At 48.1% G+C, this 19,067-nt stretch overlaps 1 protein-coding gene across 1 annotated transcript; it reads right to left on the bottom strand.

The window, feature by feature from the left end:
- Window positions 1-11,017: 11,017 nt before the first annotated feature.
- LOC120680753 (protein CANDIDATE G-PROTEIN COUPLED RECEPTOR 7-like) lies at window positions 11,018-12,608 on the bottom strand. The gene is made up of 2 exons (XM_039962277.1): window positions 11,754-12,608; window positions 11,018-11,655 (listed from the first exon to the last, which is right to left on the bottom strand). Exons 1-2 carry the CDS (start codon window positions 12,606-12,608, stop codon window positions 11,155-11,157), a joined length of 1,356 nt encoding a protein of 451 aa, XP_039818211.1. The 3' UTR covers window positions 11,018-11,154.
- Window positions 12,609-19,067: the final 6,459 nt, after the last annotated feature.

The following is a 19,067-nucleotide window of genomic DNA, read 5'->3' as shown; positions in this document are numbered from 1 at the left end:
TCCATCCTTGATTTGTTATCCCTATTCTTGGCACTAGTTAGATAGTTAATTGCTTAATCTGACTAGATGCTTAGCCCTGCTTAGAATACTTATATTGCTTGCTAGAAAGGAATGGTTTGGAGTATCACACTTACCTGTTTATCCTTGATCGCACTTGAGCTGGGGCAAGTAGAAGTTGGTAGTATCGAGATTCGAGCGGAATGGTAGGGCCTAGAGAATGAAGTCACATGGGCATAGTCCGCTTGGATCGATTAAGGACCGAGTGGATGACGTTGGTTTTGAGCACCTTTCCGTGCTACCACATATCCAATATAATGGAACGGATAAGCCAATTACCTTCTTTGACTTGGTCATTGAGGCCCGGTCCCAGATGCGTGGCCAAGGGCTATGTAGGGAGGTTTAGTGTGTCCCCGGGTGGAACTATGTGTAGGAAAGTTTAGAGAAGTCTCCGGTGGAACTAAATCTCCACGCGCAAGCTGGGCGTACCCTCAACGGTTGAGCCTTGTTGGGAACGGTTGACGTGAGTACCCCCTTGCCCGGCGTGATCGGTTGGGTGAGTCGCATGGTCCTCGCGTCGTGTGGGTAAAGTAGTACACCCTTGCAAGGTTATAATCAATTCGAATTGCCGCGCTCTCGGTTATGAGCACGCTCTTTAACCCATGAACTCCTCATAGAATATCGTTTATGCTGAGAATGGTTCATGTTACAGCTATGATCAGTTATAGATTATGTTACTCTCTTAACCAACTAAAAGTGTTGGGTTGGGCAAGATTAATTAATTTGATAGGTGATAGTGTAGAGAGCTAGTGCTTATGCAATAATTACTTAACCTTAAAGCTTTTACTTGAGCCATTGCATGATCCTTGTATACGTAATCGCGTAAGTCTTGCGAGTACCTTTTGTACTCAGGTTGCTTTCTAAACCTAGTTGCAGGTGAGCCCGAAGTGGTGTTCGGCCATTTCTACCCCGCTGATCCAAACGCGGGGGAAGAATAGGTCGTGGTGGCCGTAATTAGGGCTGGAAACGAGCCGAGCCGAGCCAGGCTCGGCTCGGCTCGGTGCGGCTCGGCACATGAGCGAGCCGAGCCAGGCTCGGCTCGGCCTTCGAACGAGCTGGCCGATGAGGCTCGGCTCGGCTCGTATGAGGCTCGCGAGCCGGCTCGAGCCGGCTCGCGAGCTGCCGTACTTGGACAGCAACACAACGTTCTAGCCATATTTACATCATTTGCATCATCCAAGATCAATGTATATATATTATGCAATTGAAAAATGACAAGTTCAAACATGACATGATGCATATCTCCTGCGTCCTTGAGACCATGACTCCGTGCCGATTGTAGGAGGTAAGGAATAAGGTAGGATTTGCCTTCTGGGCCGGCTTGAGCCATGTTGGGCCGAGCTCGCGAGCCGGCTCGCGAGCCTGACCGAGCTGGCTCGGCTCGGCTCGGAGTTTTTACGAGCCAGAGAAATAGGCTCGGCTCGGCTCGCATGAGGCTCGCGAGCTGGCTCGAGCCGAGCCGAGCCACCTCGAGCCCGAGCCGGCTCGAGCCGAGCCGAGCCACCTCGAGCCCGAGCCGGCTCGCGAGCCTCGAGCTTTTTTTCCAGCCCTAGCCGTAATGATGTCCTTGAGCAAGGCGTCATTACTTTAGTAAGTCTTTATCGTAAACGAGCTTCGGGAGAGCATGTATTTTCAATAAGCTCTAAGTCTCTATTTAATATGACTCGCGTGAGCCCAAGGCTTGTAAAGTGAAGCTAGAAACCCACCTATATTGAACTTGTAATATTAAGTCTCGAACTCTGGTTGTATAAAACTGCTCTTTCTGGATTTTTGGTGATGTATTCGATTGTAAACGGTATGTGCATATGCTGATTCTGGGCGTATGTTGGAGCACATACCGGGACTACCGGATTTGATATTATTTTGGATGAATGACGTGTCGGTTATTCGTGTCTCTAGATGTGGGATAACACGTGTCACACTCTCCAGCAAGCACGTGTTAACTCTCATCTGGATGATAATGACCGGCGGTTCGTTTAAAATAGTATCAAATTGGGCGGTTCTCACATCTTTTCTTTCTCTTTGTCATCACTTGAATCTAAAAGCCTGAGAATGGTCATCTTAACAATCATATTAGTCCAAGTATTGTGTTGTCACTCGATCACCAAAATCACTTGAAATGACATAAATGGTGCCATGTTCCTTACATGCACTACTGGCACTACTGATGGGTTCTTCCTGCTGCGCGCCCATGCTCGGCGACGGCCGGGGTCCTAGCGGACGGCGGCTGGCGGCGTCATGGATCGGAGCGTTGCGCAAGGATCAGAAAGAGGTATGCGTTTCAGATAATCAGATAGGCTATGCGCGCTTGTTCTTTCTTGTATAAAAAGGGGGACGCTCGATCGTTGCCCGGCCCGTTCGTGCGCGGCGTGGACTCTGTGCGTGCGTGCCCCGTGCGATTCCGGAGTCCAGACAGGTGTTAACGGAGGCGCTCGTCCTGCCAGGACTTCACCAGGTTCTAGCGCTGGTCTCCCCCCAATGATGATTTTACAACCAACCGTGAATTTCCAATCTCACGGTGGATACTCACTCCATGCGCGCGCTTCTCTTTTCACTCCCCCCCTTTCTCCTTCCCCTTTCCCCTTCATCTTCTTCCTCGCGGATCTGAGCCGGCGTGCTCGACGCGGCGGCGAGGCGGCGACCGAAGCGACGCGGCGGCGGACCAGCGCGACGGGGCGGTCGTGTGGCGCGGCGGCGGGGAGACACGGCAGCAGGGCGGTGCGGTGCCGGCGGGAAGGCGCGGCGGGGGCCGGTGGCGGGGAGGCCCGCCGCCGCTCCGGTAGTTTTTTTTCTTCTTTTCCTTTTTTTATTTTTTTTATTCAAAACATTTGTACCTGAGTTTTTTTATTTTTTGGATGTATATTTTTTTTCTTGATTTTTTTTTCAATTTATTTCGTAAAAAAATTTTCCCAAATTTTCTTGTATTTTTTTCTCTCTCCTAAACATTTCTTGAAATTTTTTCTATCTCTTTCTCTAATTTTTATCTTAATTTTTTTAAATTTTTTTATCAAAAAATGAAAAAAATTTATTAAAAATAGAAAACAGTACTTGGTCTGAAGATACCGTAGGGAACCCATCTCTACGGTCAACCGTAAACTAGCTACGCTCTGGTCTCCCAGCCGGCCCCGGTATCAGTCATCTACTCCGCCTACAATGTCCGCTCGCCGGTGAACAGTGATGCCAGCGACCGGAACCAGCCGGGGACGACGAGGCCGCCCGGAACATTTTCAGCTCGAGCAGTCGCTTGCCTCGCTCCCAACGTGTCCAACGCAGCAACGCTGCCAAGCCCAAAGCTATTTCTACGGGTGACCGGAGGTTCGGAAACCCACGGTCGATTCGACCGCCCGAGTCTGCAGAGGTGCCGATTCACGTGGCGGGTCCTAGGTGGGTCTTTATCTCCTCGCGTTCTCATTCAGCCTCCAGCGGCTTCTTTTCTGAAGTATTTTGATATTTGACATGGAATACGCAAGCTTCACGTCTTTTGACATTAAATTCGCAAGTCTTTTAAAATATAACACTGGGCGTGCGAATTCTTTCAAAACGAGGGATTCCGGCTCTTTTTTTATTTCGCAAATTTCGTTAATGTTTTCTTTCCCTAGGCACATAAAATACCCATTTTACCTTGATCGGATTGGATTGATCTGCAGTGTCGTTCTTCTCTCCCATGCTCACATCTGCCTTAATCTGTTCTCTGCCGTGTTCTTCTTTCGCTCTCTCTCTCTCTTCTCCATGCCCTCTCTTCTCCAAGGTTAACCTAACCGGTGGGAACCGGTCCGGTTCCGGTTCCGGCCGGTACCCAACCGGCCAAAATTCAAATTTTAAATTTGAATTCAAAAATGAAAAATTCCTAAAAATACTTCAAGGTGTGATGAATCTAATGGTGTCAAATTTTCTCAAAAATTCATTCATTTAGTATAGTTTGTGGGAATTTAAAGTTCAATCAAAAAAGAAAAAGAAAAAAAATGGGCCGGTCCATGAAGGCCCACCGATCAAACTGGTCAAACCGGCCGGTAAACCGGTCAAACCGGTCGGTAAACCGGTAAAACCGGCCGGTAAACCGGTTGCACGGGAGCTTTTGAATTTCAAACCGGTCAAACCGACCGGTAAACCGGTAAAACCGGCCGGTAAACCGGTCAAAACGGCCGGTAAACCGGTCGGAACCGGTTGCACGGGAAAATTTGAATTTATTTGAATTTGGATTTGAATTCAACCGGTTTCCACCGGTTACCGGACTAACCGGTCCGGTAAACCGGTACCGGAGGGCGGCGGTAACCGGTTTCCTGTTAGAAGCGACGGCGAACAAAACGATGAAAAATAGAAAGATCAAACCGCAGAAAGACACGAAGATTTAACGTGGAAAACCCCTCCAATGCGAAGGGTAAAAACCACGGGCGCCAGCCAGCAAGAACTTCACTATATCGGGTGTTTGTGTACAACGCCTAGCGGCGGCTTACAAGAGGAATAATAGGATTGATATTCTCCGGTGAAGCCTATGGGTTAGATATATAGGAGAGTCACGTGGTCTCCTCAACTTCTACTAGCAATGTGGGATTAAAAGTTTGCACCACATGGGCCTTAATGGGCCAAGCCCAAATTCCAACACTCTCCCATCAGAATTTGGATCACAATATAACATACTCCACCTTGAGACAAATTCCTTCTTGTAGCATATCAAAATCATCACCTGAACACAACAAAGAACAGAACTTCTGGCGCCAAATAGCCTCTTGGGCTAAACTGTCAAACCAACTAAGCTTGAGCAAAGCTCAAACTTAGCTACAGGAACTGGTTTAGTCATCATATCAGCTGGATTATCATGAGTACTGATCTTGCATACCTTCAATTTACCTTGTGAAATAACATCACGAACATAATGGTACTTGACATCAATATGCTTTGTCCTTTCATGAAACATCTGATCTTTAGTGAGGCAAATAGCACTTTGACTGTCACAGAATAGATCAATGCAAGAACCAACTCCACACAGCTCAGTAAACAAACCTTTCAGCCAAACTGCCTCCTTGCACGCTTCAGCAATAGCCATATATTCTGCTTCTGTGGTAGACATAGCAACAACAGGCTGCAAAGTAGCCTTCCAACTCACAGCACAACTGCTAACAGTGAACACATAACCTGTGAGTGACCTGCGCCTATCCAAATCAGCAGCATAATCTGAATCCACATAACCAATTAGTCCCTGATCAGTTCTCCCAAACTTCAAACAAGAATCTGCTGTTCCTCTGAGGTACCTGAAAATCCACTGAACTGCCTTCCAGTGTTCTTTACCAGGATTAGACATGTATCTGCTAACCAAACTCATAGCATATGATAAATCTGGGCGAGAGCAAACCATGGCATACATCAAAGAACCAACAGCACTAGAATATGGGACTTTTGACATGTATTCAACATCCTCCTCAGAACTAGGGCACTGAGCAGCTGACAATTTAAAGTGAGGTGCAATAGGAGTACTAACTGGCTTTGAATCATGCATATTGAAACGCTGAAAAACCTTGTTAATGTAATTATGCTGACTAAGAAATAATAAACCAGATTTTCTGTCTCTAGTAATCTCCATACCTAGAATTTTCTTAGCAACACCAAGATCCTTCATATCAAATTCACTACTCAACAATTTTTTCCTGTAGTGATTTCTTTTCTGCTCTTGGCAGCAATAAGCATGTCATCAACATATAACAGCAAGTATATAGGTGATTCCTCAACAATCTTAATGTAAACACAGCTATCATATTCAGATCTTTTAAAACCATGTAACAACATAAATGAATCAAACCTCTTATACCACTGACGAGGAGACTGTTTCAAACCATACAATGATTTCTTTAATTTGCAAACATAATTCTCTTTGCTTGGCACTATGAATCCTTCTGGCTGATCCATGTAAATTTCCTCCTCAAGCTCTCCATGTAAAAATGCAGTCTTCACATCTAACTGCTCAAGCTCAAGATCATGCATAGCAACAATACTAAAGAAAGTCCGAATTGAGCTATGCTTCACAACTGGAGAGAACACATCATTATAGTCAACACCAGGAATCTGACTGAAACCTTTTGCAACTAACCTTGCCTTAAATCTTGGAGGCTCACTAGAAGACAAACCCTCCTTTCTCTTGAAGACCCATTTGCAGCGAACAGTCTTCTTTTTCTCAGGCAAGCTTACAATCTCCCATGTGCCATTCTTCTCAAGAGACTGCATCTCCTCATGCATAGCTGAGATCCACTTCTCCTTATCAACTGAATCAATGGCTTCAGAATATGTTGCTGGCTCACTAGCATCCTCCACCTGTTCAGCACAACTCAAAGCATAATAAGTCAGATTACACTCCTCAATTAAACGGTTTGGAGGTCCACAACTCCTCTTTGATCTGCGAAGAGCAATAGGTAAATCTACATCCTCCTCATGCTGCAAATCAGACTGTGAAACTAGAGGTGAGTGCTGAACAGTATCAGGAACACTATCTGAAACATCATTACCAACAACTTCATTTTCCTGGTCATCCATAAGCTCCACCTGCACACTAACTTGTGACTGCAATTTCTCAACTAAAGCATCATCTGTGGACAAACTGTCAGTAAACATCACAGATTCATTGAAAACAACACTTCTGCTCATAAAAGTCTTTCTAGTTTCAGGATTCCACAATTTATATCCTTTGACTCCCGAACCATAACCAAGAAACAGACATTTAATAGCTCTAGGCTCTAATTTTCCATTATCAACATGAGCATAAGCAGTGCAGCCAAAAACTCTCAAGTGTGAATAATCTGCAGGTGTACCAGACCATACCTCAATAGGAGTCTTCTTGTTGAGTGGAATAGAAGGCGATCTGTTGATCAAATAACATGCTGTATTAGCAGCCTCAGCCCAAAAACGCTTGTTCATATGGGCATTGGACAGCATGCAACGAGCCTTCGAGATGATAGTCCTGTTCATACGCTCGGCCACACCATTCTGCTGAGGAGTGTATGGTATGGTGTGATGCCTAACAATGCCTTCTTTTCTGCAATAATCATCAAAAGCATCCGAACAGAACTCTCCACCATTATCAGTTCGAAGCACCTTGACCTTCTTCTCAGTTTGCCTTTCTATCATAACTTTCCATTCTATAAAAGCAGCAAAAGTATCATCTTTGCTTTTCAGAAAATAAGGCCAGACTCTTCTAGAGTAATCATCAATAATGGTAAGCATATAACGAGCACCACCATATGAAGGCTTACGTGAAGGACCCCACAAATCAGCATGAACATAATCAAGTGTACCTTTTGTGGTATGAACAGAGGTATTGAATTTGACCCTCTTATGCTTACCAAATACACAATGCTCACAGAACTTTGCCACTCAGAATGCAGCCATCCAGCAGGTTTCTCTTCATCAATTCTACCATACCGAGTTCACTCATGTGTCCAAGACGCATATGCCAAAGGTCAGTCTTACTAGGTTCAGCATTAGCAACATTAGCAGCAGAAACAGAACCATGCAAAGTACAACCTCTGAGAACATATAAATTTGAAGGATTGAGATCACCCAGCAAACATACAAGAGAACCTTTAGATACCTTCACAACTCCACCTGAACCGGTGTATTTGAGTCCTTCTTTATCAAGTGTGCTCAACGAGATCAGATTTCTTTTCATCCCTGGTATGTGCCTTACATTCTTCAGTATGCGAATCATGCCATCATGGGTCTTGATCTGAACAGAGCCAATGCCAATAATCTCACACGGGTTATCATCTCCCATGCGCACAAAATCACCGTTCTGCAAAGACTCATAGGAACTGAACCAATCTCTATTAGTGCAGATATGAAAAGAACATGCAGAATCAAGAATCCACTCATCATGACCAGCAACACAACCAGCAAAGACAACCAAACAATCTGACTCAGAGTTTTCACCAGCAGAAGCAACACTAGCCTTACCATCAGATTTATTTTTCTTCTTCTCCTTATTCTGCAATTTCCAGCAATCCTCAATCATATGAGATTTCTTCTTACAATACTTACAGAATTTCTTCTTGGGACCTTTGGACTGGGAGCGGCCTCTACCGTCATTGCTCTTGCCACGATCGTTGTTATCACTTGAGGATCTTTGCTCTGATCTGCCTCTGACATGCAAAGCGTCGCCCCTAGAGGACGAGCCATATGTCTGCACCATGCCTTTCATCTTCTCCTTAGACTGGAGTGCCTCACAAACTTCCGCAAGGGTTAGTTCATCACGGCTTAATAGTATGGTGTCACGGAAACTTGCATAAGAACTTGGCAAAGAGCATAATAAAAGAAGACCTAAGTCCTCATCTTCATACTTAACCTCCATCGACCCTAGGTCAGCAACGATCTCCTTGAAGACAGATAGGTGACCCATCACCGAATCACCCTCCTGCATCTTAAGCGTGTACAGCTTCAACTTTATATGCAATTTACTGGTAAGATCCTTCGACATGCAGATCGATTCCAGTTTTAGCCACAATTCTGCAGCAATCTTTTCCTGCAGCACTTCTTGTAGAATATCATTAGATAGATGAAGCTGAATAAGAGAAAGAGCCTTACGGTCCTTGCGCTTCTCCTCATCGGTCCACTCATCCTTCTTTTTCTTCCCGAATTTTTCCAGCGCCTCATCAAGATCATTGGTTTGCGCCAGAATAGCTCTCATCTTGACTTGCCACAGCGAGAACCTTGTCTTGTAGTCCAACATCGGTAGATCATACTTCATCGACGCCATCACGAAACCCAAACTTGAAACCACGGCTCTGGTACCACTTGTTAGAAGCGACGGCGAACAAAACGATGAAAAATAGAAAGATCAAACCGCAGAAAGATACGAAGATTTAACGTGGAAAACCCCTCCAATGCGAAGGGTAAAAACCACGGGCGCCAGCCAGCAAGAACTTCACTATATCGGGTGTTTGTGTACAACGCATAGCGGCGGCTTACAAGAGGAATAATAGGATTGATATTCTCCGGTAAAGCCTATGGGTTAGATATATAGGAGAGTCACGTGGTCTCCTCAACTTCTACTAGCAATGTGGGATTAAAAGTTTGCACCACATGGGTCTTAATGGGCCAAGCCCAAATTCCAACACTCTCCCATCAGAATTTGGATCACAATATAACATTTCCGGTTGGGAAATAAAACCCTGCTCTTCTCTCGCGGAGCAACCAGGACCGGTGCTGCCGGAGCGCCGCCGGCTGCTGCGACCCCCGCCCGCCGGGCCCGCTGCTGGAGCACCCCCTGCCGCTGCAGGTTCTTTCCGCCCGCCGTCTGCTGGAGCACCCCTTGCCACTGCAGGCCATGTCGCACAAATCGAGCTCCGGGGGGAGGGGGATCGTGCGGCCATGGCCGTTGCCATCTTCCTCTACGGCACGGCGTTCGTGACCAGCAACTCAAGGTGTGCCTCGATTGCTAACAAAAGAAAAATGTGACCATTTAATAATGCCCTGCAACCACATCTCTACAGGATGGGGTACGCCTTCTCCAAGGACCGCCCGCCTGCCCGCCGGCGCCGGTGCTCCTGTAACAGGCGGTCTGGGGGCTGGCGGCCTACTGGGGGCGGCGACGAGTAAGCCTGCAGGCCTGCAGGGGTGGCAGGATGAACGGGATGAACTGGAGAGATAGAGAGAGAGAGCACGAGAGAGAAGGATTCGATCTGGATCAGGTGTAAAATGGGGATTTCATATGCTCAGGAAAATGAAATCATTAACAAAAATCGTGAAATTGAGAAAAAGAGCCGAAATCTGTCGTTTTGAAAGAATTCGCACGCCCACAGGGGAGGAGCCAAAAATTTGTTTTTTTCATTATTAGGGGGGCCAACCATGCTAATTTATATAAAAATTTAAATAAAATTCAAATGTTCAATGTAAATTTGGGAACCATAGGGGGCCAGGCCCCTGCCCGCCCCCCTGTCTCCGCCCCTGCACGTCCAGTGTCATATTTTGAAAGGCTTGCGAATTTAATGTCAAAAGAGGTGAGGCGTGCGTATTCAATGTCAAATATCGAAATTCCTCTTCTTTTCTAGTAGCTCTCGCCGTCCTCTTGCCCTCTCTCTTTTGCTTGCTCCTGAGCTTCCCGACCGTTTCTCTTTTCTCTTCCTCTCTTTTGCTCTTTGCTGGCTCCGGAGCTTTCGGTGAGGCGGACCTCAAGCGGCGAGCAAGAACACAGCGGCCCCGAGGGCTGGAACTCGCGTGGTGAGTAGGGGCATACGGTCCGACGAGGTGATGAAGTCGGCATCCGTGATGACGGAGGGCGATAGCCGATAAGGTCTGAAGGAGCTGCGTGGTAGGACCGGTGGCGGGGAGGCGGCGCGACGGTGAGCTCCCCGATATGTTTTTCCTTTCTTTTCTTATTCAAATTTTTTAACAAAAATTTTTTACCCAAGTTTTTTTATTTTGGATGTAAAAAAATTCTCTTAAAAAAATTTCAGTTCCTTTCAAATTTTCCTCTATGTTTTTTCTATCTCTTCAAAAAAAATTGTGAAAATTTTTCTATCTCTCCAAAATTATCCGTAAAAATTTTTTTCTTAAATTTTTATCAAATAAACAAAAAAATGAAACGGTCGATCCCCTCCCTACGGTCAACCTAAACTAGCCTGCCCCGCTGCCGGGACCAACGCGGCTGTAATCTTTGACATGACCAACAGACAAAGAACTTGAAAAAAAAATATTCTTCAACATTTCTTCTGAATTGAATTTCGTTTGATTTGGACAAATCGCCGCCAGAAAAACTTGCTCAAACATATTTGAGCGAAAACCTGGTCGACAAATTTAAAACAGCATTTCTTTTTATTTAAAATAGGTCCTAATTTAGAGCACTATAATCTGCCTACCTCTATGGAGTGGAGCTATTGTCCGCTATAAAATATACTCCGTATACGCCAAAAGCACAAACCAAGAAGAATCGGAATGCGGATCCTAAAAATTGCTCGGCGCCAGAATTTTTTGTGTGAGTAATTCCTAATTTAATTTTATATGACTCAGAAAGATATGCCATTTTAGGCAACCGGAAGAGGTTAAATATGAAGATCATATCAGGTTCGTAGAGTGACTATACTACAAAACTTGTTGGAGAGACACGACATGCCTGTCTCAGATCTCAAAAGTGCTCTCCATCTCAAGCTGCCCACCCGCGGCCTCCTCCTCGTCGTCGCCGACGTACAGGTAGGGGTTCTTCTCCACCGGCTGGAAGTTGTAGAAGACGAACACGTAGAAGGCGAGGCTCGCCGTCTCGATGGAGACGTTGACGACCCACTGGTACTTGTAGCTGAGCACGGCGGCGACGGCGGAGGCGGCGATCCGGGTGAAGTAGAGGTAGCAGACGACCACCAGGTAGAACTGCTTGAAGAGGGTGAGCTTCTGGAGGTTCCGCGCCGCCTTGCCGTCGGTCTTGGACGCCTCCCGCAGGTTGCGGATGGACCAGATGATGGGGAAGAAGACGGCGCAGCAGCAGATGACGTCCACGAGCAGGAAGATCTGGTTCCACGCCAGCCAGTCCCGCCCCGCCGGCCCCGTCTCCCCGATCACCGCCGACGCGATGTTCTCGATCACTTGCAGGGGTATGATGGTCATCAGCACGTTCTTCTCGCGCTCCTGCACGCCCAAACACGACGATCGGTCTCTCTGTTGGTTGCTTGGTCATTCATTGCATCGATCGATCTGCGGATGGCATGGGGGGCGCGCGCATGCACCTGGAGGTACGGCTTCAGGAAGGACCAGCCGGTGCCGATGAGCACGATGACGGTGAAGAGCAGGATGCCCTTGAAGAAGCCGAACACGTAGAAGGCGACGTCCCAGCCGTGCGGCGTGCCGGTGCGCTCCACGTACCACTGGTCCTCGGCGGCGCACGCCAGCTTGAGCGCCTTGAACAGCAGCAGCGCGCCCATCACGGCGTGGATGCGCTCCGCGGTCCTGCAGTGCTTCACACACACGTACAGCCACGCGCCCAGGAACACGAAGTGCACGACGGACGCCGCCGCGAAGATGCCCGGCAGCGGCAGCAGGCCGACGGGAAGGTACTCCCTGGCGCCGGAGCGGCGCACGTTGAACATCTCGGTGCGCACCTCCATGGTGACCTCGACGCCGTCCTGGCAGCTGCTGAACAGCACCGTGTACTTGTCGTCGGCGTCGATGGTCAGGGAGCCCTTCCCGGTGCCGTCGGGCGCGATCTCCTTGAACCGGAAGAGCGGCTGCACGTACTTGCTGGTGAGCGGGCAGAAGGCGGTGCCGGTGGCCTCGGCGTAGTCGGACTCGTTGTTGATCTGGTAGATGAGGGAGTTGGAGATGAGGAAGAAGCCCATGAGGGTCGGGTTCACGGCCTTGATCTGGGACCCCTCGGGGACCTTCCACCCGACGCCGGTGGCGGTGACGGCGGCGCGACCGCCGCGCCGGAAGCCGAACTCCTCGAACAGGATCACGGAGCGCGAGTCGGAGACAATGGACGTCGTCTTGATCTCGGCGCGAGCGGTGGGAAGGACCGCGGCGAGGGAGGCAGCGACGGCGAGGACGACCGCGGAGGCGGTCATGGCGGATCGATCGAGCTGCATTGGTTGGTCGCGTGAACTTTTCTGCTGGTTCGTGGAGGTCACGGCACTCGCCCGTGGCCGTGGGTGAGGAATGCCGGTGCCGCGCGCCTGCGCTTGGCGTAGATAGAATTGTGGCATGCGCCGTGCACGCGGCCACGAACGGAGAGGGAGGGGCGGGTCGACGAGCGTGGCGTGTTTTAGGGACGGCCATGGAGGAGCCTCGAGAAAGAAGAGCGCATGCATGCGTCAAACTCCCACAAGGCCTCGACAATCTTTTTCAGAGCTTCAGTCTGACTGACATGACATGAACACACAACACACCGCATCCGCATTGATCAGAGAGAGACTGAGAGTTCACCGCCTACTTCATGGGCCGGGCTATCCTTTTTAGATGGGCTGACATTTGGTCCAAATTTTGGTGTGGATCAATTGTTAGCCTTTGCCCTTTGAGCGTGGCGTGTACTCTGCCTGTTATTATTTGCTTACTTGGTTCAAATTTTGGTGTGGATCAATTGTTAACCTTTGGCCTTTGCGCCGCCGCCAGGTTCCAGGCGACTCCGTCGGCGATCTCCGCCGGGCGAAGGATTTTCCACCGACGCCGCACCTCCTCCTCACCTGGGTTCGATCTGTTCCGACTCGGGCTGACCATGAGGCTGATCTGACTCAGCTGCCCGGCTTTGGTGGGTTTCAGTTTTCGATCTGTGAGGATGAGGGTGACCATGGCGGCGGGACTTTCGCGCATGAAGACAGGGAAGCAGGACGTCGAGGTGGAGGAGCAGAAGCTCTGCCTCAGTGAGACGGAACGAGAGGGGGTGTTCCTAACGAAGGATGACAGCGCGGTTTTACCGGCAATCAAATGGATGGCTGTAGTGTACGTCTTGCCGAGAGACAGGAAGAAGAGCACGACGAGCGCAGGGGGTGAATTTTCACACGATGAGGCGGGCTCCATGTCGGAGCGCCGCCAGGAGCAATGAGTTGCTTAAGTTGGAACTGTCGAGGACTGGGCAACGCCTCGACGGTGAAGGAACTTCGCGATCTCGCGAAGAAGGTTGCCCCGACCGTGCTGTGTGTGCTAGAAACTCAGGTGCACAAGGCACGGGTAGAAGGTCTAAAGAATACTCTAGGGTATGATAATGCTTTTGCTGTAAGTAGTGCTGGCCGCAGTGGTGGACTCGGTATCTACTGGAACAATAATACTAGAGTTGAGATCTTACCGTTCTCCCAGTACCATATCGATGCTATTGTTACGGAGAATGGGTATGACCCCTGGAGGTTGACGTGTGTTTATGGCGAGGCACAGGTTGCAGAGCGCCATAAGCATGGGATATACTGAAATTTATCAAGGCATCATCTAATTTACCATGGGTCTGTATGGCGATTTTAATGAGGTCTTGCATAGAGATGAGCACTCATGGGTGCAAGAATCGAGGGGTTCCGGGAGATGGTTGACATTTGTGGTTTGTACGACCTTGGTTTTGTGGGTCGGAAGTGGACTTTCGAGAAGAAAGTGGCGGGAGGAACTTTCTGTCGCGTGAGGCTGGACAGAGCACTAGCGACTGCATATTGGTGTTCTCGTTTTCCTCTTGCACAGGTGTCGCACCTCACTGCTACTACCTCGGACCATGACCCCATCCTCCTCCGCTGGGATAGGGAGGTGGAGCGGGGAAGAATGAAACACAGGAAGAAGATGTTCAGATATGAGGTGATGTGGGAGTCTCACGACGAGTTTGAGGCCATGTTGGCTCGAACTTGGCAGGGCGCTGGGAAGGCGCATACTCTTAGAGAATTGCATGACAAGTTGACATCTTTAGCTGGGAATCTCAGTTTGTGGGATACACAGACGTTTGGCCATGTCTGCCAGGAGTTGAAGGCACTAAATGAGGAACTCGACCGTATGAGATCAGTTCCTTCGCGCGTGGGGCCGTCGCATGTAGAGATCAAGGTGGTGGAGAGAATTATGGAGCTGAACTACAGGGAGGAAATCATGTGGAAACAGCGATTCAGAATAATGTGGCTGTCAGCGGGCGACAAGAACACACAATTCTTCCATCTTAGGGCCAGCCAAAGAAGGAGGAAAAATAAAATCTCAAAGCTCAAGAAATCAAATGGTCGGTTCACTGAGAATGAGGACGAGATGGGAGCTATGGCGACAGATTTCTATAAGACGTTGTATCGATCAGAAGGCACGACTGATATGGACCGTGTTTTGAACACAGTCCCTGTTAAGGTGACAGTGGCTATGAATGAGGGACTGTTGGCGCCCTTCGAGAAGGAGGAAGTAAAAAATAGCTCTTTTCCAAATGTTTCCGACCAAGGCGCATGGGCCAGATGGCATGCCAGCACATTTTTTCCAGCGCCATTGGGAATTATGCGGCGATGAGGTAACTGCGGTTGTCCTCAGAGTACTGAGGGGGAGGATGATCCATCAATATTTAATAACACCTGTATTGTGCTCATTCCAAAAGTCGATAGCCTGGAGGAGCTAGGCCAGTTCCGGCCAATAAGTCTTTGCAACGTGGTGTATAAAATTGCCTCCAAGGTGATGGCCAATAGGCTGAAGAAGGTGCTCCTTGATCTTATTTCAGATGAGCAGTCAGCCTTTGTGCCAGGGCGCTCGATTACTGACAATATAATTACAGCTTATGAGTGTATGCATTTCATGAAGAAGAAGAGAGCCCGCGACAGTAGGTTCGCTGCCCTCAAGCTGGATATGAGAAAAGCCTATGACCGGGTAGAGTGGAGCTATTTACAGGTTATTATGTTACGGCTTGGCTTTCATCGTTTGTGGGTCGACACCATTATGAGATTGGTAACCTATGTTTCTTTCTCTGTTCTTTTTAATGGGGAGCGACAGGAGAGGTTTGTACCTTCTAGAGGGATCCGCCAGGGGGATCCAGTCTCACCCTATTTGTTCTTGCTAGCAGCAGAGGGCCTTTCGTGCCTCTTGAAGTCCAGAATCCAGTCATCGAACCTCAGGGGAATCACAGTGGCAGCCTCGGCTCCGATGGTTAGTCACTTACTGTTCGCAGATGACAGCCTGCTGTTTTTTAAGGCAAACAGGGAGAGTGCGGATCAGGTGAAGGAAGTGCTACACATCTACTGCCAAGCCTCTGGGCAGCAGATTAATATGGATAAATCTTCGATACATTTTGCAAAAGGTGTCAGCGGGAGCATTCGTGAGGCTGTCATGGACTCCTTACAGGTCCATAATGTTGCATTGAGTGAGAAGTATCTGGGCATGCCCTCGGATGTTGGTGTCTCAACAAATGGGACGTTCAAATACCTAAAAGATAGGGTGTGGAAACGAGTTCAAGGCTGGCTGGAACAGACTCTTTCATCTGGAGGAAAAAGAAGTCTTGATCAAGTCTGTAGCGCAAGCGATCCCAACTTTTTCTATGTCATGCTTCAGACTACCACGGGGGCCATGCCAGCACATTGAAAAATCTACTCCGGAGTTTTTGGTGGGGAAGCAAGGAGGGTAAAAGGAAGACATGCTGGGTCGCATGGGAGGAGATGGCCAAACCAAAATACATGGGAGGCATGGGTTTCCGAGACATAGAGATTTTCAACCTTGCACTGCTGGCACGACAGGCGTGGCGGATCCTGCAAGATCCTGACTCGCTTAGCGCAAGGGTTCTCAAAGCAGTGTACTTCCCGAGCAACTTATTTCTGGAGGCAGACCTGGGACCCTCTCCATCTAGAGTTTGGCGGGCTATTGTCGATGGCAAAGAAGTGCTCAAACAAGGCTTAATTTGTAGGATTGGAACCAGGGAAGATACGGAGGTGTGGCACTCAAATTGGCTTCCGAGGGATGGGCAGCTACGGCCAATATGCTGCATCAGTGACACACCACCGGGAAAGGTCAGTGAACTGATTAACCCACTGACATTTACATGGGACTTACAGGCGGTGGACACACACTTCCTGCCGATGGATGGCGAGCTGATCAGAAGCATTCCGCTGTCTGGGCGGAGGCAGGAGGATTTCTGGGCCTGGCATTACGAGAAGTCCAGAGTTTTCTTTGTTAGATCGGCTTACCGGATGCTGGTCACGACACGGGAACGGCGGTCGAACTAGATTGAACACAACCCGGGGAGATCAGATGTCGAGGCGGACCAGGAAGACTGGACGGATCTGTGGTCAGTCAAGGTCCTGTCGAAGATCCGGGTGTTCCTATGGAGGCTCGCTAAGCACTCTATTCCGATAGGCGATGTGCGGCATCGCAGAAACATGGCACAGACAAGCAATTGCTCTATCTATGGCGGTCAGGATTCGTGGAAGCACTCGCTGCTGGAATGCAATATGGCCAGGTGCGTTTGGGCTTTACAATGTGATGAACTTGTTGATTTCATCAGTCAGGCACAAGATGACAATGCACGCGGATGGATCCACGAAGCAATAGCAGGTCTCGCTCATGATAAGTTGGTGAGACTTGTTGTAACTTTGTGGGCAATTTGGCATGCGAGGAGGAAGGCAATTCATGAAAATATTTTTCAGAGCCCTTTGTCCACTCACAGCTTCATAGAGAGGTTTATTGCAGACTTGGAGACGACTATGCCGACAGTGGAGAGGAAGGGGGACGCGGGTGCGGGCTGTGCACCTGCTGCAACTCTCAAATGGATTCCGCCCCACAAGGCCTGATGAAGGTAAATGTCGACGCCGCACTTTCGAAGAATTCTGATATTGTGGCGATGGCGGCGGTGGCGAGGGATGGGGCGGGCGCTTTCATGGGAGCGTCGGCCCTAGTGATGAAGGGCATATCCGACCCGGAGACGGCGGAAGTGCTGGCGTGCCGTGAAGGCCTAGCCCTTGCAGCGGACCTCGTGATCAGGAGGGTGCGGATTGCCATAGACTGCGCCTGTGCTGTCCGAAGCATGGAAGGGCCTAGAATGGGTCGATACGGCCATGTAATCAGAGAGATGAAGGCTGGTATGGCGAATTTTGAAAGAGCAGAAGTTGTCCATGAAGGGAGGTCGTCGAACACTGATGCCCATGCTTTAGCTAGAAGCTCGATTTATGAATCATTAGGAAGACATGTTTGGTTTTTTGATCCTCCTGATGGAGTTTGTACTAGCTACGCTGTTTGAGTAAAGTTGGCACACCCCCTCAAAAAAAATTTGCTTACTTGGTGTCAGGAAGACAACCGGGGGCTTGGGACAACACTCGCTCTTTGTGAAGTGAGATGCATGCAGCCATGTTTAACAGTTTGATCGATCTCTCCCGACAGCAAGATTCCCTGGCTTCTCTTTACGCTAAAAGCTCGAAGGGGATGCCATGTACTCGTGGAAGGATCAGGCTGCTACGTACAAAATGGAACAGATACCACTAGTTTGTTTTCTACTTTCACGTCGCCTAGCTAGCGGCAAATGCCCCACAACAAGAACTCGGTGCCTCCTGGCCTCAGAATGTCAACCTAGCGGAAAAGGCCTATAGATTCGTATCCAAGATAAAGATGTTTCTTACTATCCTGTTTTTTCTTTAAATTGACGCACAGAAGTACACATTCTGCAACTAACCAAGCATATGAAATTATATTATAAGAAGTTAATTATCCAAGATTTATTGAACATTTGCTCAGCATTAGGGGTGGACTAGGACTATCACTACCGGAAACCCGCTGGTTGCCGTGTGCCACATATCGGGCACACAGCAAACATAGCCTTTGCCGTGTGCCGAAAAGGCAACACACGGCAAAGCCCATGTTTGCCGTGTGCCTGGCTTCCCGACACACGGCAAAGGAGACACACACGGCAAATGTGCCCTTATGCCGTGCGTGCGCAAGATGAACACACGGAAAAAATAAAAACACGCGGCAAAATTCAAAGTTTGCCGTGTGCCACAGTTGTAACACACGGCAAACATGAGGCACACGGCAATTTTTTGTTAAAAAAATTTGATTCTGCCATTGCAACTTTTATGGGTAACTTGTTATTGTATGTGGCACTTTAAATTAGATTTTGGTATTTTTCTCGATCTTTTTGCTATATTTAACTTTTTTATTTCAATGAAATGAATTTCATAGAATAAGTGAAGTTTGAATTGCAATACTTTTACATAGAGTAATAATGAAGCAAAAACAAATATTAACATCATGAATCCCATGTGAGACCATATCCAAAAAAGGGGTGGAAAATTCGAAATTCTTGCTCATGAAACATGCCCTGGTACATGTGGCCCAATAGTTTTAAAATTATGTAAAAAAACAAACATAGTCTAAAAAAATATAAGATTTGTCATGATATTATGATTTCATACTTGGATGCTATGGTAAAAATTTGAAAAGGTTTCGTACAAGTTTTCACCTGTACTCCTTATAAATCGAAGTACATCCAGAAAAGATCTATAGAGTTGAGAAGAAGCCGTTGAGTTTGGAAGTCAAAGTGTTGATCAAATTGGATGTTGACTTCAAAACTTTTTGTACATGCAATAAATATCTTAGGATCTTTCATGCCAAAGTTTGGCTATTTTTCGGTTTTGTTT

This window comes from Panicum virgatum, chromosome 7N, assembly GCF_016808335.1.
Source record: "Panicum virgatum strain AP13 chromosome 7N, P.virgatum_v5, whole genome shotgun sequence".
Taxonomy (NCBI): domain Eukaryota; kingdom Viridiplantae; phylum Streptophyta; class Magnoliopsida; order Poales; family Poaceae; genus Panicum; species Panicum virgatum.
Note: the sequence above shows the minus strand (reverse complement) of the source record. Positions and strands in the feature narration are given on the sequence as shown.